The 22,071-nt window shown below is 48.0% G+C and overlaps 2 protein-coding genes across 2 annotated transcripts in view; one reads left to right on the forward strand and one right to left on the reverse strand.

Annotated features, from left to right (window-relative positions):
* The window catches only part of MCM8 (minichromosome maintenance 8 homologous recombination repair factor), a 28,290-nt gene extending 17,936 nt beyond the window's left edge, over positions 1-10,354 (reverse strand). Inside the window, exons 1-8 of the mRNA XM_058679584.1 lie at positions 10,223-10,354; positions 9,351-9,475; positions 8,984-9,067; positions 7,439-7,521; positions 6,986-7,135; positions 4,726-4,829; positions 2,176-2,374; positions 946-1,031 (exon numbers count right to left, since the gene is read on the reverse strand). Coding sequence (XP_058535567.1) covers positions 946-1,031; positions 2,176-2,374; positions 4,726-4,829; positions 6,986-7,135; positions 7,439-7,521; positions 8,984-9,067; positions 9,351-9,471 — 827 coding nt within the window. The 5' untranslated portion in view covers positions 9,472-9,475; positions 10,223-10,354. The remainder of the gene's footprint in view (positions 1-945; positions 1,032-2,175; positions 2,375-4,725; positions 4,830-6,985; positions 7,136-7,438; positions 7,522-8,983; positions 9,068-9,350; positions 9,476-10,222) is intronic.
* Positions 10,355-10,368: 14 nt separating this feature from the next.
* Positions 10,369-21,192, forward strand: TRMT6 (tRNA methyltransferase 6 non-catalytic subunit). The gene is made up of 11 exons (XM_058679585.1): positions 10,369-10,705; positions 12,866-12,996; positions 15,271-15,380; positions 15,893-15,984; positions 16,114-16,197; positions 16,461-16,585; positions 17,921-18,279; positions 18,670-18,755; positions 19,395-19,497; positions 19,597-19,683; positions 20,917-21,192. The coding sequence occupies exons 1-11, from the start codon at positions 10,503-10,505 to the stop codon at positions 21,106-21,108; spliced, it is 1,572 nt and encodes a 523-aa protein (XP_058535568.1). The 5' UTR covers positions 10,369-10,502; the 3' UTR covers positions 21,109-21,192.
* The last annotated feature ends 879 nt before the right edge of the window (positions 21,193-22,071 follow it).

The following is a 22,071-nucleotide window of genomic DNA, read 5'->3' on the forward strand; positions in this document are numbered from 1 at the left end:
CCCTGCTTTTCAAGTAAAGAAATCTTGAAAAAAAAAGGGGGGGTGGGAAAAGGGGCAAAGGTGAAGCCGAGGTACTCCTTGGAAGCAAAGCCCCCCTTGGCCCTAGGAGTTGGCTTTCTTTGGAGCACCTTCTGCTTGAGCCATGTCTCCTGGAGAGCACTCTAACACTGACCTCAAAACTACTTTCCATGCAGGGATGAATGACTGGACTATGGCTAGAAACATGAAGTTATCTGCATGAAACATACACGAAACTTTAAGACTGTACCTCCCTGGCTCCCACTACCCCGCCCCCCCACACACACACAAAAGCAATTGGAAAAAGATGCTCACAGGAGGTTGTCACAGTGGCTCAATAGGCTAATCCTCCACCTGTCAAGTGCTGGGATCTTATATGGGTGCCAGGTCATGTCTTGGCTGCTCCATTTCCCAACAACCTCTGTCCATTGTAGTCATTTGGGGAATGAACCAGCTGATGGGAGCTTTTTGTTTCTCCTTCTCTATAAAAATCTGCCTTTCTAATAAAAATAAATCTTAAAAAAAGGAAAAACAAAAAAAAGAAGAAAAAGTCTATGGTCAAGCCTCATGAACAAGTACCATGTTGATTTCTAAGAGAAGAGCATGCTTTTTTTTTATCTGAAAACTTCAAAGCAAGATTGTTCTCAGAGGTTGGGACAGAGTGGCCCATGCACCTTTGCCTCAAACCACACCCAGTGCAGTGGGTCGCACACTCGAGCCTGCAAAGCTAAGCTAGTCTCAGCACCAACAGACCACATTAACAGCACAATGAAACCTTTCTGAATCCTAACAGAGAATACATCTGACAGTGAACATTTTACAGCACACACTCTTCATCAAATAGGCTTACTATATACTTTATCGTTGCTTTAAAAAAAACAAGTCACAGTATAACAAGAGACTTAGTTTAAGAGGCCGATTGCTTACTTGATCGACTGCCAATCCATGGTGACCGTGAGAGGAGAGCTGGGAAGAGCAGCAAAGGACCTCCCTCGACAGCCAGGCACAGGACACTGCAACAGGGGCCAGCCACACACACACGCTGCTGAACTGCAGTGGCAGCTCAGGAAGCTCCAGGTAGGACATTACTGTAAAAGTTGCTTTCAAGATGACATCACAGTGAAATCCACTAAGAGCTGTAATGAATTTCCAGTTGGCAAGCGCTGTGGTATGGCAGGTGAAGCCACCACCTGCCATGCCAGCAGCATCCTTTATGAGCATGGTTTGAGTCTCAGCTGCTCCACTTGCAAACTGGCTCCCTGCTAATGCCCCTGGGAAAGCAGAAGATGGCCCAAGTGCTTGGGTCTCAGCACCTACAGGAGATCCAGAAGGAGCTCTAGGCTCCTGGCTTCCGCCTGGCCAAGGAGTGGACCAATGGATAGCATATCTGTCCCTGTCCTTCTGTGACTCTGCTTTTCAAACAAATACTTCCCCACCCCCAATCTACTGCTGAAAAAAAAAAAAAAAGAAATCCACAGTTAGTGAAACAAAGAACAAAACCTATCACTTTCAAAAAGATGCCACTCTCAAAAAGGAGAAGCAATGAGAGGAAGAAAACCTGATATGTGCTGCCTGGGTGGAAGAAATCAAAACCCCAAGAACGTGAACCAAGGACGCGCACTGACTCCAGGATTCTGGCGCTCACACGGGTACCCAGGGTCAACCAGCAGCACAGTGAGTTAAGCTACCACCGGTGACGCCAGCATCCCAGACGGAAGCACTGGTCAGAGTCCCCGCTGCAGTGTTTCCAATCCAGCTCCTTGCGGATGTGGTGGGAAAAGCAAAAGATTGCACAAGAGCTTCGACCGCCAGCACCCAAGGGCGACTCGGAACGCCAGCCATTTGGAGAGTGAGTCAGCAGAGTGATGCTCTGCTTCCCTCTTTTGTCCCCTCACTATGCCTTCCAGAGTACACACATATATATTTAAAATAGCACATAGATGTTTCTAAACTTACATCTGAGCTACACAGTGTAAATCTGGGATGCTGAGTACAGGAGCTTCACATGCACTAATGTATCTTCTGTACCTTGAGGCATTGCATCATCCAAAAATTGAAAATAAAAACATAAACTCTGTGTGGAAAAATACTTTCTGAGAACTGAGTTGCCTTTTTTGCCAAGAGGATGCACAAAGAAGGCTTTACAGAGCATGTTACCTTTGTGGGGAGACTGTATTTTCCATCTGGAAGAGGAAAACTCTGAACTTTTCCACATGATGCACAACGGAAAGCCATCTTGGTGCACAGGGGCTTGATGTTGCTCACACGAACCACGGTCCCTCTCAGAGCAACGTACTTCCCGTAGAGGTTGGCTCGGACATTCTTGAGCTGTGTCAAGGGCTCGTAGTTGTACACTCTAAAACAAACCGGCAATACATTCATGTATAAATTTACAACAAACAAAATCTTGAGGTTATGTGGTTTTTTTCGTTTTCTTTTATTTTAACATTTATTTACTTTTATTGGAAAGGCAGATCAAGTATTACGGACAGGAGACAGAAAGAACTTCCATCCCCTGCCTCACTCCCCAAGCAGCCACAACCACGGAGCCTGAGCCAATCTGAAGCCAGGAGCCAGGTGTTTCAAATCTCCCACACGGGTGCAGGGTCCCAAGGTTTTGGGCCACTCTCGACTGCTTTCCCAGGCCACAAGCAGGAAGCTGCTAGGGAAATGGAACAGCCTGGATACGAACCGGCACTCATATGGGAGCCGAGCACTTGGAAGGTAAGAATTTAGTCATTCAGCCATCGTGCTGGGCCCCAGATTGTATTTCACAAGTTTCTTTTGGGAGCAACAACAGAATTTTCAAACTATATTCTCTTATATATTTCTTATGTCAGAAATCTCCCAAGAGCTAAGTCGTTCTTAAAAATTAAAAATGCTGGGCCCACTGTGATAGCCTAGGGGCTAAATTCTTGCCTTGCAGGAGCCAGGAAATCAGAAGAGGGTGACCCAAAACCTTGGGACTCTGTACCTGCATGGCAGATTTGGAAGAACCTCCACGCTCCTAGCTTCCAATCAGCTGAGCTACAACTATTGCTGCCATCTGGGGAATGAATCAGTGGATACAAGATTTTTTAAAATTTAATTCATTTTTATTGGAAAGTTAGATATACAGAGAAGAGGAGAGACAGAGAGGAAGATCTTCTGTCCGATGACTCACTCCCCAAGTGGCTGCAATGACCAGAGCTGAGCCCATCCAAGGACAGATGCCAGGAGCATCTTTCCAGTACCCACATGGGTGCAGGGTCCCAAGGCTTTGGGCCGTCCTCAACTGCTTTCCCAGGCCACAAACAGGGAGCTGGGTGGGAAGTAGGACCGTCAGGACACAAACTGGTGTCCATTTGGGAGCCCAGCACATGCAAAGCAAGGACTTTAAGCACTAGGCTACCACACCAGGCCTGGAAGATCTTTCTGTCTCTCCTTTTCTCTGTATATCTGCGTTTCAATAAAAAAAATAATTAAATAAAATATTTTAAAAAATTAAAAATGCTAGGCCTTCCTTTTTCTTCATGTTCCACGCTCTATTTCTAGGAGGAAAAAAAATTCATAAAAGCAGGAGGCTAGATTTGGCCTAGTGGTTAACTAGGCTGCTTGAGACCACGGATCCATCTCCAGGGTACCTGGGTGAGTTCCAGCTCCACTTCCCACCCACACCCTCAATGCACCTAGCAAGCTGTGGAAACGGCTCAAGTGCTTGGGTCTCAGATGCTCCACTCCGGTGCATGCCACCACAAGGGAGAGCCAGATTAGGTTCCAGGATCCTTGCTCCAGCTGGCCCAACGCTGGCCTGTGTGAGCATTTGGGGAGTAAACGTATGGATGCTATCTCTCTGCCTTTTTTTTTTTTTTTTAAGATTTATTATTATTGGAAAGCCGGATATACAGAGAGGAGGAGAGACAGAGAGGAAGATCTTCAGTCTGATGTTTCACTCCCCAAGTGAGCCGCAACGGGCCGGTGCATGCCGATCCGATGCCGGGAACCAGGAACCTCTTCCGGGTCTCCCACGTGGGTGCAGGGTCCCAAAGCTTTGGGCCGTCCTCAACTGCTTTCCCAGGCCACAAGCAGGGAGCTGGATGGGAAGTGGAGCTGCCGGGATTAGAACCGGCGCCCACATGGGATCCCGGCGTGTTCAAGGCGAGGACTTTAGCCGCTAGGCCACGCTGCCGGGCCCCTCTCTGCCTTTCAATGAGTGAACACTTCTAAACATAACAATGCTGGGCCCGGTGCCATGGCCTAAACACAACAATACCATAGAGAACATAAATATTCAACAACTCTTTAAAAGAACTGTTTGGAAAGGTCTTCAATAAATTTTAAAAATGAAAAGCAAAACCCCTGATCATTATCTTATTTAAGAAATTTAAAATCTTCAAATATAACAACGATGAATTCAGGAGAAAGAAAATAGTGTCACTCCCTTGTATCTAATAGAAATAATTTAACAGACTGTCTGTGACACAGATCATGAATTTACTCAGCTAGTTTTGACCAGTATATATCCAAAACCAATGCTTACCAAAAATTTTGCACAACTTATTTGGAGAGAAATGTCATTTCAGTCACGATCTCTATACAGTGAATTCACTCTGGTGAGATGACCAACCAGACAGCAAAACACTCGTGCCCTTCCTGCTTATGAAGTTCCCATCTGGGAGCAGGCTTGTGCCCTAGCCTGCAACGCTGGGCTCCCGGCCAGTGCCTCACCTGGCATGGACGTGTGGCACATTGACTATCGTTCCTCGGTCCTGTGGCAGTCCTTCCTGCGCTTGCAACTCAGCTGCGTGTCGCTCGAGGTCCTTAGTCAACACCTAGAGGGGACAGGCACGGACACAAAAGTGGGAAAACAGAGCCCTCGCTTCAAGCGGAACTGCATCTACTAAAACACAAGGTTTATAGACACTAAAAGCTTAGACCAGAACATAAACAGCACCTAAACAGTCCATTACTGTCTCTCTGACAGTAGACTACTGATTAACCTGTGACTGCGCTGTCCCTGGCTTGGAAACCCCGCAGCCTGCCTTCCCTCCTTCCCTGTGCACATCAAAGTTCTTACAGTAGCCTGGGACGCCATTATCCATTATCCTGGATGGCAGCAAAAAAAAAGGACAGAAAAATGGAAAGTAAGAGGAAAAACACGATTTTCAAGTTCTCCATATTCACTGAATAATAAAAACAGAAAAATAGAAATGAGATTCAAAATACCCCAATGCCCAGTCTTTTGGCACCCGAGATTAAATATGAAATACCTACTTGTGTTCAAAGGAGTAAGTTTACAGTCTGAGCAGTAAAAGAAGCTACAGGATATATTACACAGTTGTGACTGCTATAGAGGTCATAAAGATTTAGAGACAAAATATCATTAGTTTTCAAACAGGATCATGAGCAAAGGCTGACAGAGCGACCAATGCACTCAGGCCAAATATATGCATATGCAAGGTAAAAGAATTCCTTTAACAACAACAACAACAAAAAAAAAAACCACAGATTTTTTTAATGCAAAGGCAGATTTACAAAGAGGAGAGAGAGAAAGATTTTCCATACACTGGTTCCCTCCCCAAACAGCTAACAGCCAAAGCTGAGCTGATCCAAAGCTGGGAGCCAGGAGCCTCCTCCAGGTCTCCTACATGGGGGCACGGGCTCAAAGATTTGGGCCATGCTTCACTGCCTTCCCCAGGCCATAGGCGCAGAGCTGGAAGAGAAGTGGAACAGCCAGGACACAGATGGGATGCCAGCACCACAGCGATACGGAATAGCCTGTTGGGCCAAGGTTCCAGCCCCTCTTTAGGAAAAAAAAAAGAGGGCCCAGTATGGTAGCCTAGTGGCTAAAGTCCTCACCTTGCATCTACTGGGATCCCATATGGACGCCAGTGTGTATCTTGGCTGTGCCACTTCTATTCCACCTCCCCGCTGATGTGCCTGGGAAAGCAGTGGAGGATGCAGGAGGAATATCTCATGGAGTATTCCAGGAGACTAAGTGATTTGCCTTAGTTGCAAAAAATAGTTCTGAGGTGGATTTTCTTTTTTTTTTTCATGCCTAATTTTAACCGTCGAAGCATGATTATCTTGCCTCATTGTCCTTTTGAGACCACACAGCTCCTTGAAAACGAGGCTTCCTTTCTGCATAATCTTTTTTTTAAGATTTATTCATTTTTATTACAAAGTCAGATATACAGAGAAGAGGAAAGATAGAGAGGAAGATCTTCCATCCGATGTTTCACTCCCCAAGTGACCGCAACGGCCAGTGCTGTGCCGATCCGAAGCCAGGAGCCAGGAACTTCCTCCAGGTTTCCCACACAGGTGCAGGGTCCCAAAGCATTGGGCCGTCCTTGACTGCTTTCCCAGGCCATAAGCAGGGAGCTGGATGGGAAGTGGAGCTGCCGGGATTAGAACCGGCGCCCATATGGGATCCCGGGGTGTTCAAGGTGAGGACTTTAGCTGCTAGGCCACTGTGCCGGGCCCTCTGCATAATAATGAGACTAATTCAAATTAGTTAGGAGTACATGTTCTATTCAGGTAAATTATGGAGTACGGTTGAATGAGATCTTTTAGGGGAAGATTACAACTGGTAAGTCATAGCCCATATCTGCTATGTCTCCCCTCCAAGATTAACTTGTTTTTATTTGAGGAGAGACAGAGAGAGATCCCCCATCTGCTTGTTCATTCCCCAAACGGCCATAATGGCTGCAGCTGAGCCACTCTGAAGCCAGGAACCAGGAGCATCCTCCCAGTCCCCCACATGGGTGCAGGGATCCAAGAACTGGAGCAATGCTTCACTGCCCTCCCAGCCCACCAGCAGGGAGCTGGATCAGAAGTGGAGCAGCTGGGATTAGAACCAGTACATACGCACATAGGATACTGATGCTGAGCCACAGCCCAAGCCTCAATCCTAAGGCCTTTGAGCCACCCCAGTGAAATGTTCCTTTTAAAATTTTGACAAAAGCCCCTAAGTAAAAGAAACATTTACCTGATGTATTGCCAGACCCATGCAAGCCAAGGTCCTCTCAGGTGCTTCCCTCAGCTCATTCGCCACGTTTGGTATTAAATTAGTTAATTTATCATCTTCTATCAGTTCTTTAAAATCCACCAAAATGCTCCCTTTTCTTTCTATTTCATCCTATGAAATATTAAGGTATTAATACAATAATTACACTCTTGAAGCTGACCACCTTAGTCAAGCATTCCATTACACATCTTCAGAAAGCACTTACGATTTGCTGCTCATGGTGAGCACTATAAGAACTCTGTGTCAAGCATGACTCTTACATTTTAAATCTATTAATTTACTTACGCTTATTAGCAAATCTTTGAGGTAGATGTTTACATTGCTATCTCCAAGTGACAGATGAGAAAATCAAAAAATAGACTGTCTGATGACAGATAAGGATGGACTGGCAGTTCTGGTGTGGAGGAATCTTACCTTATCATATAAATCAATACGCCTCATGAAAAACTGCTCAAATGCTTGAATCTTCTCAATACAGAAAGAGCCATCACTGTAAACTAATCAACAAGTACAGCATTAGCAGTAACACTCACACATGGACAAGCCCGTTTTTAAGAAACACTATATACACAGCAGGTGCCTATTTCCTATTACTTTGTTTTATGATTAAGTAAACATATCCCTGAGCTTCAAACAAAAGACTAGGTTTGCAGAATCTAAAATGCAGACAGGAATTGGCTGACAAGCCTCAGCCTCCAGGAAACCTTGTAACAAGTCCTTCCACACAGAACAGGGCATTGTTAAAGAGGTTACACAGTAAGTTTAAATTAAAAACTGAAGCCTCCACTGAACAGAATTGTTGAAGATCAGCAGTCTTCCTAAAGTAAATTCTACTAGTCCAAACTCCACCTGTCCAATCCTCTCGCAAAATGAGGAACTCCAAAGCCTTTACATTCTAGAATATAGTCAATTTGGTCTCCCACAGAGAAACAGTACAATGATGTAGTTTGGAAATATAGCTAGTCAAGTCCAAGGTGCCTACGAGCAGTTTAAAGATCACCTACAAAAATAAAGCAGCAAAAATAAAGATCATCTATAGTGCTCTAAGCTAACTGCTAAAGAAATATGAGTATTGACAGCTAATGCACTCTACACTAGCACAAGAAACGTGTGTCTACAGAATGGAAACAAACAGATTCCCAACACACACACACATACAAAAAAAGACCTATGCAGCACTGTGCAAAATATTCTTGGTGTTTATGCATATTTTTTCATAATACATAATCCCTGACTTTTGGAAGAGCTCTGGTGAATCTATTTTAAAATATCATACCTCACAAAAGATAGGGCAAATCTACACAGTGTGCGTACAAGAGCACGCTCCCTGCCTCTCCTGACAGAGGCACGATGCTAGCTGGTGTTCTTGAGGATCAAAGACAAACTCCACTGCAAATTCCTAAGTTTAGGAACACTCAACTAGGACATACGCGTACTCCAAATAACGGTGGGAAATGGGACGAGCACTGAGGTATAGTGGGTAAAGCCGCTGCCTTCAGTCCAGTACCTCATACGGAGCCCTGTTCAATTTCTGGTTGCTCCACTTGGAATCAGACACCCTGCTAATTCACCTGGGAAAGCAGTGAGGATGGCCCAAGAACGAGGGATCCTGGCCCAGCCTGAGCCACTGGCAATTTGGGAAGCAAACCACTGAACGGAAAACTGCTTTCTCTCAACTCTGCCTTTCAAATAAACATATAAGTTTCTTTTTTTTTAATTATGTAACATGGAATTAAGCATATATTTTGGGGCAAAAGTCTGACATTCACGTTTAAGGGTTCTTCAAAAAGTTCACGAAAGAAATGTCTATTATGAAAATCTGCATGAAATTTGAAATCACTCACAGCAAAATAAACATTGTAATTCTACTTTCCATATTTTTATCCTAGCAATAGCCCAAAAGAACTCCAGTAACATGTGACAGAGCACCCAGAGTGCTTCCTGCACTTCCAATGCTACCTTCAGAGAAATACAGCTTCCAGCCTTTGTAGGGTATAAACTGCTCCAACGTTGACTGAAGCAGCAAAGACGCGGAGTTCTGTTCTGAGGGGGAAAAGAAAAAAACCAGCACACTAGGTCAGCAGAAATAGAGCACACACGTTTTTCACGTCCCTCCTTCCAGCATTGACGACCTAACAATAAAAGAATGTCCACGCTGCAGAATTTTGCATACTAACATTCAAGCAGGAGCTCTGAGCAACACCAAACAAAAGGCCAAGTGAGGTCAACACCCCTTACCTCACAGTGGGTGGGCCTGGCTTCACTTACTCAGGCCATCCCCAGGGACTCAGGTCGAAGGATCAAGGCGTTCCCCCCAACGACTTACTCAGCTGGGGTCTGTGCTCCCTCGGCCTCCACCTTCCCGAGCTGTTCCCACCACCTCTGCCTCTTTTCCAGCTGTGAAATCTTCCTCGTCCAAACCCTCTGCCTCTGTATTCGCCAGCCATGCCCCTTAAAAAGAAAAAAAAAAATCATTTGAAATCTCTACCAAACGTGTAGAAGAAACAGCACTGTTGGCAATAAAACAGGGGGGGAAATGGAATGGATTCTACTGAGAGTAGCAACCCTCTGCATCCTGACAGACCACCCACATCCTCTGAAGGTTTCTTTGAACAACTCCTGGCTCTAGCAATAAAAATAAGAGATACTGTATTGTGAGAGTGCGTCTGCACAGAAGCTCCCACGCACCAGGTATGAACTTTAAGATAACCTGTGGGCAGTCCGCCCAACACACTCCAGACCTGGGTCTGCAGCACATACAACTGCTGGCCAATTTCCCCCGTAAATCTCAACGCGTTCTAAACAATAAAGCCCATTCTAAAAAGAATTCATATCCTTTGGGTGAAAATAAACAAGAAAATATGCCATTCATTAAGGAAAACCTATCTGAGACTTTATTTGCAAGGGGACTCGGTGAACGTTAAGCTAATCATGAAAAGGTTGGTCAATTTTAGGGAGCGATAGGGACTTTAAGAAATCAGCTAGACCTTATGACACGCACAAGAACGAGGTGGTAATCATTACAACACAAGAACGCTGGACTAACAGCGACAGGTGGGGCTCTCTTCGCTCCCGTCTCCTTGGGGCCAGGTTCCCTCTGGCCTGGCACCGAGGATCGCCAAAACTCTTGGGGGTACATGACGACCCGCCCTCCCGGGACAGTCCCCTGCCGGGCCCCGCCGCCCGCACCAGGTCGACCCCACTGTCCACTGCGGGACACTGTACCGCACCTCAGGCCGAGCCCCAACCGCCTTCCAAATTCCTTTTTGGCGCGTCTGTGACGTCACTCCGACCCGGGCAGCCGCAAGGACGGCGGGGCGGGGCGGAGCGCAGCCAATCAAAGAGTTCAGCCAAACGGAAGCCTGGAGGCTCCGGAAGCGACTTTGGGCTTCGGAGCGGAAAGCGGAAGCGCCGTGCTGCACGTGGGGGCGGCGCCGGTTCCGGGCTCTGGTCCTCCTGCTGCTGGGCGGTGAGGCCGATGGCCTCGGTCACGGCTCTTGGCGAGGAGGGGCCCGGCGGTGCAGGGGACGCTGCTGGCGCCGGGCAGCCCCAGGCCTGGCTGAGCGTCGGCATGGAGGGCGCGGGGGAGCCGCGGCCCGCCAACCACTGCATCCGAGACGGGGACTTCGTGGTGCTGAAGCGGGAAGACGTGTTCAAGGCGGTACAGGTGCAGCGGAGAAAGTGAGATTGCTGGCTGGGGACGGGGGGCTTTCCCCAGGTCCTGGACGCCCTCCTCCACATCCCCCAGGACCCGGTTCTCGGCTCTCTGAGTTCGCGTCCTCACCCGACTCCCCATCCAAGACCCCGTACTTGCCTGTCTGGATTCGCATCCTCATCCAGCTACCTTCCAGATCTGTGTTCTTACCTGTCTCTCTGGGTGCGCATCCTCGTCCTGACTCACCCTCCAGGGCCCGGTTCTTGCCTGTCTGGGTTCGCATTCTAACCCATCTCCCCTCCAAGACCCGGTTCTCGGCTCTCTAGGTTCACATCCTCACCCAGCTCCCCTCCAGGGCCCTGTTCTTGCCTGAATTCACATTTTCACCCTCCAGGACACCGGTCTTTCCTGTCTGGGTTCGCATCCTTGCCCCAGTCGCTTCTCACCGCTGTTCCTTGCCCAGCGGAGTCTGTTTCCACCAGGATTCATCTCCATCTATGGCTCTTGCTGACCATGATCCCACACCTGGCCTCACCCCTTAGGGTCCCCTTCCAGGCTTAGCCGGGTTTCTGCCCCAGGATCCATTCTGGGTCCCCAGACCTTCTCCACTGCCCAGTCCTTTATCCTGGAGTTCTTCTACCTTGGCAGGATGGGGCAGGGAGGGATCCTCTCCTCCTCCACCCCGCCCCCCCATCTCGGTCTTGCCTCTCTGAGTCCATGTTGCCCAGCGGTCACTCTGCCGTGGATGTGGGCCCTGCTGTAAGGTTAAGTGGTGCTTTGCAAGGCCCTTAGGTGTTTGCTGGAATGGACCTGGTATACTGGAAGAAACTATCCTTAATGGTTTGGCAGCCCTGGACGTGAATCGCAGGCCTGGCCCCTTGTAACTGAACAAGGCTCTTCTCCACGAAGCTCCACTGGAGGATTACTGTGAGAATGAAAAAGGGTGAGGCTCATGTGGTGTGCACATGTAACCTCCAACTGGCACTTAGCACCTTAGCACGTGGGAATCTTAAAGGTTTTTGTGAGATTCCCGCTCAGCGGGGAGATAAAAATCTGGGCCTGAAACCACTGTCTTCCACAGAGTCTTGTGGGTGTTAGGTACTTTTTCCAGATGGGTCATGTTACCACCTGCTGGGCTGTGGGGCACACGTGGTGAGCTCCACTGTGGTGACATTGGGAGTGAGCAGGATGTCCCTGAGCTGAGTGCTGGAGGAGTTCCCTGGGAGGAACAGGGCTGAGAAGAGGATACATTGTTGGCTCCAATAAAGAAAAGCTGGCCAAGGCTGGCATCATCACTGAGGGAAAACCTTGGGCCTTTACAGAGCAGGAGGTCCACAGGCCACGGGGGCCAGAATCCTGCATCGTGGCTTCCTAGGAACTCTATCTTAAAAACCTAATGTAGGACCCGGCGCAGTGGCCTTGTGGCTAAAGTCCTCGCCTTGCATGTGTCGGGATCCCATATGGGCGCAGCAGCCCAGCTTTCCATCCAGCTCCCTGCTTGTAGCTTAGGAAAGCAGTCAACGACAGCCCAAGGCTTTGGGATGCCGTATCCACATGGGAGACCCAGAAGAGACTCTGGGCTCCTGACATCGAATTGGCTGAACTCCGGCCATTGCGGTCAGTTGGGGAGCGAATCATCGGACGGATGATCTGTCTCTTCCTCTCTGTATATCTGACTTTGCAGTAAAAATGGATAGATTTTTTAAAAATCCTAATGTATAGATTGTCATTAATGTTTATTTGTAAATGCAACTTGATTTTATCGGACAATTTTTTAATAAAATGGCCAGGAGCAGAGAGATTGTTGTTTCTGGTCCTCTGGGGGACTGTGCTGTCTTGAGATTTCCTGGTGTCAGTTGCATGGGCTTCCTAGGGCTTGTTGGGGCCTTAGCCTTGCCCACTGAAGCTCCAGGGCCTGTGAGTGGAGAGCTGCTTGCTGGCGTGCAGACTGGGAGCAGCTGTTGTCCCAGGAGAATCCTTGGAGAATTCACAGTGTCTAGGGCTTCTCTGTTCGCTTTGCATCTCTCAACACAGTTCTCTTGAATTTTTTTATTGTTTGTTTTGTGTCCAGAGATGATGCTACTGACTGCTGGGGCAGCTCTTTTTAAGATAAACTGGGATGAGTGTGTCTTTTCTACCCTGTTTGCAAAGGAAATTTAACTGATTGATTGTGTTTTCTTCCCCAGAAAAGTGACTTTTGAGAAGCAGTGGTTCTACCTGGATAATGTCATTGGCCACAGCTACGGGACTACCTTTGAGGTGACCGGAGGAGGAAGTCTTCAGCCCAAGAAGAAGAAGGAGGGGGAGCCCACTGCAGGTGCAGTCAGAGAACTGTCAGCTTCATCCCTCAGTGCTGTCCAGGCTGGCCCGCAGGAGCAGGAGGAACACAGTGCCGCCTTCCACAGCCGGCTAACCTGGAGCCGCACTGGCCCTGCTCTTACCTGACTGTCGGCCTCGGACCTGGCAGTTAACCCAGGGAGACCCTGCTGCCTCAAGGCCAGGGTACACAGGGTACACACAGGGAACCCCTTCAGGGCTGGAGTCGGGGTCAGCTGGAAGGTAGCTGAGATGCTTTGGAGAGTTAGAAAAAGAATTGAGGAAGTTCATTTTAATGGAAGAAATGTTGCAAATCTGTATGCAGTTTTTTTCAAAATATGCATAATTCATGAGCTTTGTGAAGACTTCTTAACTATTTTTGCATCTGCTATTATTATTCTTTAAAGATTTGTTTATTTTTATTGGAAAGTGAGATGTACACAGAGGAGAGAGGAAGATCTTCCATCCACTGATTTCACTCCCCAAGTGGCTGCAACGGTTGGAGGTTAGCCGATCTGAAGCCAGGAGTCAGGAACTTCTTCCTGGTGTCCCACGCGGCTGCAGGGTCCCAAGGCTTTGAGCCGTCCTCGATTGCTTTCCCAGGCCACAAGCAGGGAGCTGGATGGGAAGCGGAGCTGCTGGGATTAGAACCGGTGCTCATATGGAATCCCAGTGTGTGCAAGGCCAGGACTTTAGCCACTAAGCTGCAGCACTGGGCCCTTGCCATGATTTTTAAAGCATTCTTGTAATTAATGCTTAAGTTCTGAATATTATAATATGAATTCCAGTAAGATCCTCACAGTATTTTGTCTGCAGTGAGTTCTCCGTAACTAGCTATTATTAATCATTGTTAATTAAAAACAAGTACTTAAGTATTCAGAGTAATAATATTAATAAAAAGGTTGCCAGTGATAAAATATTTAAGTAATCACTAAAATAGTACTAAGATTCTGATGCTATCCAATTAGATACATTTACATTAATATCCATACTTTTTTTTTAAAAGATGTATTTATTTTTATTACAAAGTCAGCTATACAGAGAGGGGGAGAGACAGAGAGGAAGATCTTACGTCCAATGATTCACTCCCCAAGTGAGCCGCAACGGCCAGTGTGCGCCGATCCGAAGCTGGGAACCTCTTCCAGGTTTCCCACGCGGGTGCAGGGTCCCAAAGCATTGGGCCGTCCTTGACTGCTCTCCCAGGCCACAAGCAGGGAGCTGGATGGGAGTGGAGCTGCTGGGATTAGAACTGGTGCCCATATGGGATACCAGTATATTCAAGGTGAGGACTTTAGCAGCTAGGCCACGCCGCCGGGCCTGATATCTATACTTTTATTTTTTTAAGCACCAAAAAATGTGCTAGTCACATTTAGACATTGTATTTGCAGCAATTCTTAAAATGTCTTTCCAGAGGACAGCAGATATAATCCCAGGGATAAGTAGCCTGAGTTCTGGTGGCAGCAGTGTGCAGTGGCGAGCGTAAGGCAGCTCTTCCAGCCTGGTTAGGGAAGGTGACCCTGGCCTGGGTGAGGACTGGGGAAACCCCAGTACCTCAGCAGAACAAGTAGCAGACACCAAAGCCCTGGCTGGATGTGCTCAAGGGAGGAAGAGAGGCAGTTAGAGTGAAACTTAGGGCTTGGGAGATGAGGTGGGCAGTGACAAGGTGTGTAGGACCTTATAGGTCATGTTTGCAATGTGTTTTCATTCTTCCTATTGCATGGTGATAAGCATCAGAATAAATAAGCTCTCTGACCCCCATGTGGATAGCGTAGAGGTAAGAAACGAAAGCCACAAGGAGAATGAGAGCCTTGCAGAAACCTGGCGAGAAGTGGACGGGCTTGGCCACCGTGGAAATGGACTGCTGAACTTGGACTACAGGGCCCAGCACTGTAGCCTAGCAGCTAAAGTCCTCGCCTCACACAGGTACGGATCCCATATGGGCTCCAGCTCCCTGCATGTGGCCTGGGGAAGCAGTGGCAGATGGCGCAAAGCCTCGGGACCCTGCACCCATGTGGGAGACCCGGAAGAGGCCCTGGGCTCTGGCTTCGGATTGGCTCAGCTCCAGCTGTTGCAGCTGCATAGGGAGTGAGTCAACAGATGAAAGATCTTCCTTTCTCTCCTCTCCGTATATCTGGCTTTGCAATTAAAAAATAAATCTAAAAAAAAAAAAAATTTTTTTTAAAGCTCGGACTACATAGCGATGTAAATTTGGAAAAATAAAAAGCGGTATGATAGTTTCAGATCATAAATGTCATGGCGCAATTTCTTTCCTTAGAGACGAAAGAAGCAGGCACTGATAATAGAAATATAATCGATGACGGGAAATCACAGAAACTCACTCAGGATGACATTAAAGCCCTGAAGGACAGAGGCATTAAAGGAGAGGTAATATTCGAAGAATTTTTTTTTTTTTTCGGTGTGTAGAAAATGTCTTCATCTTTAAAGCAGGCTTTGCCCGAGCTAAAATGGACAAATGATGTTACTCTGCTGGCAGGAGGGTGATGGTGGACCTGTGCTCCGTAGCCCAGTGTCTCTCGCAGGGCTGTACCATGAAGGATATTCCTGCTCTCGCTGGTACTGTCGCTAGTGCGTGCTGCTCCACATTGAACTCTGTTTCCCGCCAGTGTCTGGCGTCCAGCAGGCTCCCTTCCCCCTCGCCGCCCTTTGTCGTGTTCACTCTGTTCTTTTACCCTGGCTCACACATTGCTTGATAGATTTTTATTTACAAGTTATCAGTAGAGTATGGCAATATACAGACAGAGTTCATCATCTGGACCGCTGCCCACGAGGAGATGGAGGGGCAGACCTGTGGATCCATTTGGGGGTAAGGTACCTTTGAAGTGACTTGTCTTGTGATAATAAAGTTTCAGAAAATCTGCTTGCTCCTTTTCTTATAGGAAATAGTTCAGCAGTTAATTGAGAATAGTACAACATTCCGAGACAAGACAGAATTTGCCCAAGATAAATATATAAAAAAGAAGAAAAAGAAGTAAGTAGTTCATGATTGAAAAGGTTAAAACGTTTTCTTTTTAAAAATGTGAAAATGTGCATCTTGTTTAAAATAATACATTTTACATCATTTTTCCAAATTAGTGTTCTCCTTTTTTTCTTCACCCAGATACGAAGCAGTCATTACTGTTGTGAGGCCGTCCACTCGTATTCTTTCAATTATGTATTATGCAAGAGAACCTGGAAAAATTAAGTACGCTTTGTTTCCTTTCAAAAGTATAATTGGGGGAAAATGTGTCTTTAAGAAAGTCATGATTTTAAGTAAAATGAAAAGTTTGCTCACCTGCATAAAGTGTCCTCCTCCTGCATAAATTTGTAAGTCCTTTACTGTCGCCTCCTAACCAATCAATAACGTTATCAGCATAATTTTATTATAAGACAAAATTTGAAAAATGATTGAAATCACAAGCTTCATGTACCTGACGACGAGTGAATGAATCCTTCTTTCTTCCTTAGCCACATGCGGTACGATACATTAGCTCAGATGTTGACGCTGGGAAATATCCGTGCTGGCAATAAAATGATTGTCATGGAAACATGTGCAGGCTTGGTGCTGGGTGCAGTGATGGAACGAATGGGAGGTGAGAGTCAGCATTGTTTTTTCATTAAAGATTTATTTTTATTGAAAAGTCAGATATATAGAGAGGAGGAGAGAGAGAAAGATCTTCCATTCGATGACTCACTCCCCAAGTGACTGCAGTGGCCAGAGCTGAGCCAATCTGAAGCCAGGAGCCAGGAGCTTCCTCCAGCTCTCTCATGTGGGTGCAAGGTCCCAAGGCCTGGGCCGTTCCTGACTGCCCTCCCAGACCACAGGAAGCTGGATGGGAAACGGGACTGCCAGGGTAAGAGCCGGTGCCCATATGGGATCCCGACATGTGCAAGGTGAGGACTTTAGCCGCTAAGCTGTTGTGCCAGACCCTAGAGTTGGCATTTTCTAATGCAGTAAACCCCCACCCTGATGGAAGTAGAAGGATCTAAAAGCTTGGACTGCTGTGAAGCTAGATGGAGTTACGTCAGGGTTACTGCAGTAGCGGGTGACCTGCACCGCTCCCACCCAGGCCTTTCCCGCATGACGCACCTGTGCCATCCAGGTGATGCTGGTGGTTGTCATGTCTAGCTGCAGCATCTTAGGAGATGGTTCTGGTGCCTTGGCTGGCTAGGACTTGTGTCGAACCATGAATCGTGTGTACTCTTGTGTAGCTGGTGCTCGTTTTATTGCCCCGAATTGAGTAGACTGAGTGGGAACAATATGAGGAATAGATTTTTCTCTCGTGAAAGAGCAGGGTCTGATTGCTTATCTTGCTGTGAACTACAGAAAATAAAGAGTTTTAAGTGCCCCTTCTTTCTGCATTGGGCGGGGGGGCAGGAATCAATCACCAGTAATGACATCCAAATTTGCTTGATCACAGGGGTTTTTTGTTGTTTAAGATTTTTTTTTTTTTTTTTGAAAGGCAGAGTTACATAGAGGAGACGGAGTAAGGTCCTCTCTTGGTTTGCTCCCCAAATGGCCACATTGGCCAGAGATGTGCGAGTCTGCAGCCAGGATCCAGGGACTTCTTCCATGTCTCTCACATGGGTGCATGATCCCAAGGCCTTGAGCCATCCTGTTGCTTGCCTATGTCACAAGCAGGGAGCTGGATGGGAAGAGGAGCAGCTGGAACACAAACTGGCCCCCCAGGCAGAGGCTTAGCCTACTGTATCATGGCGCTCGCCCCCATCACAGGATTTAACAGTTTTGTCAAGTGGGATGGTTTTTGTTGACTACTTTGGGATTTTCTTGCCTGCAACAGAAGCGTTCCTAGGCCCCTGTGAAGCAGAGCCCCCCCCTCGGTCTGATGCCGGGGAGGACCCTGTGGGGGTGTGGGGCTCCGCAGGCCCCTCCATCATGCGGGTGTTTGTCTCCTTCGTCTGCGCAGGTTTTGGCTCCATTATTCAGCTGTACGCTGGAGGTGGGCCTGTTCGGGCAGCTACAACGTGCTTTGGATTTCCCAAGTCTTTCTTCAGTGGTCTTTATGAATTTCCCCTGAACAAAGTGGACAGTCTCCTCAATGGCACGTTTTCGGCTGAGATGTTGTTCTCAGAGCCCAAGGACAGCGCTACACTTGAGGAAAGCAGTGGGACTCTGGGGCGCAAGCAGGCTGCTGAAGCCGAGAGTGAGGATGGCCTGGCCGAGGCCCCAGAGAGCAACCTTCTGGAAGAGCAAGAGACGCTGGAAGAGGTTTCCCAGGATCCAGAAGATAAGGAGCCTAAAGAAAAAGATGGCAAGAGAGATTATGTAAGAATGGCCAGAGCCCCGCTGGCCTGGTGATGTTCTCAGGGCCTCCGTGGACTCTGTGCAGGCACTGAGGTTCAGTTTGGCTTTGGAACATGAGCTCCTGGGATGGTAACTAGCCGTCCCCAAGAGCCGGAGAAGGAGTGTGCGTGTGCATGTGGGTGGCTTCATCTTTCAGCGTGTGGCTTTGGGGTGCACAAGCTTTGCCCATCTAGCCTAATGATGGCTTTGTAAAATCCCAGCTCCTTCATGTTCACCTTCCGTATAAGCAGCCTCCTTCTGTAGGTTTAGGCTGTGTTGCGAAATACTATTGAAACATTTGCACAGGCAAGAATTTCCTTAAACCCAACTGAATGACCTCAGTACTTTGGTTTCTCGTTTTTCCTTTTGAAGATTCAGGAAAAACAACGGAGACAAGAAGAGCAGAAGAAAAGACGTTTAGAAGCAGCCGCCCTGCTGAGTGAGAGAAATGCAGATGGGTGAGTGGGTGGCAGAATGCCGGAGACGTGGCAAGGCCTGTGGGCTGTGGGGACAGCAGTGAGGGCTCTGTCTTGGTCAGAGAGAGGACACTGGGTCTCAGAGGTGGCAAGGCCCATGGGCTGTGGGACAGCAGTGAGGGCTCTGTCTTGGTTAGAGAGAGGACACTGGGTCTCAGAGGTGGCAAGGTGACCGGTGGTTCTGAAAAGCTTCACAACAGGTTTGAACCGTCCCGCACGTCAGTGCACCAAACGTGACGGGGCTTAGTACTCTCACCAGAGGCAGGTGGCCGTCTGGCTTGCCAGTGCTGATGGCAAAGGCTGCTGAAAATCGGACAGGCAGAGGCCAAAGGAGACATCCAGAAAAGCAACAGACTTGTTTCCAGATGGTGTAATAAAGGTTCCAAATCACTAAATGCCATTTAAAATGACCTGGCACTGTCAGAGCTTATGATGTGATTGGTATTTCCTAGAAAGGAAGAGCTCGCGAGTTTATTCTGCTTTGAATTTCCACAATATTTCAATCCTTTGGCTTACGTGAGTTGTGCAGACAGGTGCATGACGAGTCCAGATGCCTATTCATAGGCCTGTGTCCCCCGCTGAGGGAACGGAGACATGATTGTTCTGATGGTTTGCTTGCAGCCTCATTGTAGCTAGTCGTTTCCATCCCACTCCACTGCTGCTGTCTCTGCTGGACTTCGTGGCGCCTTCAAGGCCGTTCGTGGTCTACTGTCAGTATAAAGAGGTAATGCTGCGGTGGACTGGACGGGACTTCCTGTGCTTGAGTGTTGAGTCTAAGTGCTGGCCAGCAGGTTGTCCCTAACAACTCTGATTGTGCCTTCAGCCTCTGTTGGAGTGCTACACCAAACTGCGGGAGCGTGGAGGAGTCATCAATCTGAGGCTGTCGGAAACCTGGCTCCGGAACTACCAGGTGGGTGGCAGCCCCGGGCTGCTGCAGATCACAGGGCCCTCGGCCTCCATCCACGGGCATGGGAGTGTCTCAGACCGACGGTAGAAAAAGGACCCTGGCTATTTGTCCCTGTCTTTTCTTGTTTGTTGGGCATGTTGCCCTGAATAATGTGGCCGTCCCAGGCCCTTGGTGGTACTGTGAGGGTATAGTATAAGCCTCTGTGTCGCTGGTCATCTTTTATCTGATTTGGAAGCCAGGGTTTACAGAGAGAGGAAGAGAGAAACAGGTCTGTGTGCCTTCCCCGATGGCCCCAACAGCCAGAGCTGGCCCTATCTGAATCCATGCGTCAGGAGCTGCTTCTGGGTCTCCCCACGGGTGCAGGGTCCCGAGGCTTCAGGCCACCCAGTGCCCATATGGGATGATCGTCTCCCAGCTGCACCACACCTCCAGCTCCTCTGCTGGTCTTTATGGCCAGTTTTCAGGGTTTACTGTCTGGCTGTGTGTTAGTTCAGCACTTCAGAAGACTCACCAAGGTGGGAGTTGAAGTAGAAAAGATTTGAGAGAAATGCCCTTGAAAGGTAAAAGGGAAGAAAGAATGACTTGAGGCAGTGTACTGCCCGGGAGGGAAGGACTGTAGTGCCACTCTGGAAAAGCTGCGGCTGGGCCGGGGGGACCTCAGGAGCCCAGGGTGCTGCTGAAGGGGTCCCGTGTTGGGCGGACAGCGCCCTCCCTGCTGCCCTGTCAGCACTGTAGGAGCTTCGGAGGGCCACAGCACGTGCACTGCTGTGGGTCCCGGAGCAGCAGAGCTGGAGGTTTTCTGCTGCCCAGAGGCCTGTTCCCTGAGGTAGGAAGTCCTGAGGGGGTACTTCATGCCACTGCTAGCCTGTCCTGCTGTGTGGCCTCAGATGCTGTGGTAGGGACATCCCTGCTCGGCTGGATTACTGGGAGCGGGGAGGTTCTGAGCACCTCTTCCAGGTCCAGGCCCACGCTTTGCTGAGGCCAAAAGGAAGAAAGCTGTGTGCAGATGTGGGGTGCTGTGCAAGCACTTGCCTGTTAGGTTTCAGAGAAGTGGGGATTTCATGTTACTCTGACAGAAAGCTGTTCCTTCTGGTGTTGTGTGCACTGTTACATGAAGGAATGAGCTCCTTGGAAGTTGGTCCCTTTGTGTCTTCAGGGAAATGTGTGTGTCTCAAATCTGGTTTTTGGCCGCCTGGTCTGGGGAAGCATGAATGTCTCTCTTTCTGTTTTGGTTAGGTTTTGCCAGATCGAAGTCATCCCAAACTGCTGATGAGTGGCGGTGGGGGGTACCTTCTCTCGGGCTTCACGGTTGCCATGGACAACATAAAAGCAGACACGAGCCTGAAACCCAGTGTGAGCACGTTGGAGTCCCAGGAGCCTGAGGAGCCAGCAGCTAAAAAACGGAAATGCCCGGAGTCTGGCTCTTAAGCCTGCAAGATTGGCTTCCATCTTTGTTCTCAGGCATTATACAGTTAGTAATTAAACTTTCAATACCATTGCAATTGTTTTTTTTTTTTTTTTTCCTGTCCTAAGAGTAAGACTGTGTCCACACACCCTCTGTGGGCAGGAGGAGTCTGTCGGCTTACCAGAGCCCCTGCAGTCCTTTAAGTACACAGGCCGTGGGAGTTCAGCCTCCTCCGTGTCTGTTTCTACAAGACTGAGGTTTATATTTTCAGCTAAGTGGAGTGGCACAACTTAGCTAAAACCTGGTGAGTACTGAAAGGAAGGAAGGAATTTGTGGAAGGAATTTCCATTTTTCTTTCTCTTCAGCCTAAGCAATATGGATGTGTGAGAGCGTGAAATTGAGAGTACCAAAAATGTCCAGTCCCCTGCAGTACAGTAAGCGTGGTCGCTGCTGGGTTTTCTTTTAATAGGAGATAACCTGGGCAAGTTTTGAATATTTATTTTACTTTTTACTCCTTTTTATAATACAGAGGTTTTAGTGGGTTACTTCTTTGCATTCATTTTCCAATCCTGTCTTTGTTCTAAATAAAGTGACTAGAATTTTTGTGTAATATTGAATTGAAGGAAGCGGGTGTTTTTAGAAACTTCAGATTTATTGATACGCAAGGTACGTGTGTTTATATGTGTATAGATATTGCTAAATACATAAACATGAAGACAGAATGTACTACCTACGGACAGACACAAAATGTGCTGTTTGAACCCTGACAAAGTTGAAGCAACACTTAAGCCAGTCTCACTGCGTTGGTGTCACTGCTTGTCATACATATTCTAAAGTGCCTTTACTGGTGGTGGTTAATGTTGATCTAAAAAGCTCTGGCATCATTGGTGATTGGTCCGTGCAAGCTCAAGACTGTGAGCAGACTGTGAGGAGCTGCGGCCGCAGAGAGCATGGCCGCAGCTCGCAGGAAGTGTGTCCTGCACGTG

This window comes from Ochotona princeps, chromosome 22, assembly GCF_030435755.1.
Source record: "Ochotona princeps isolate mOchPri1 chromosome 22, mOchPri1.hap1, whole genome shotgun sequence".
NCBI lineage: Eukaryota > Metazoa > Chordata > Mammalia > Lagomorpha > Ochotonidae > Ochotona > Ochotona princeps.

Coding starts and splice junctions, on each gene's coding strand:
- TRMT6 (XM_058679585.1), top strand. CDS start 10,503: ATGGCCTCGGTCACGGCTCTTGGCGAGGAGGGGCCCGGCGGTGCAGGG. Junction 12,997..15,270: donor GGAGGGGGAGCCCACTGCAG/GTGCAGTCAGAG, acceptor TTCTTTCCTTAG/AGACGAAAGAAGCAGGCACT. Junction 15,985..16,113: donor ATAAAAAAGAAGAAAAAGAA/GTAAGTAGTTCA, acceptor TTCTTCACCCAG/ATACGAAGCAGTCATTACTG.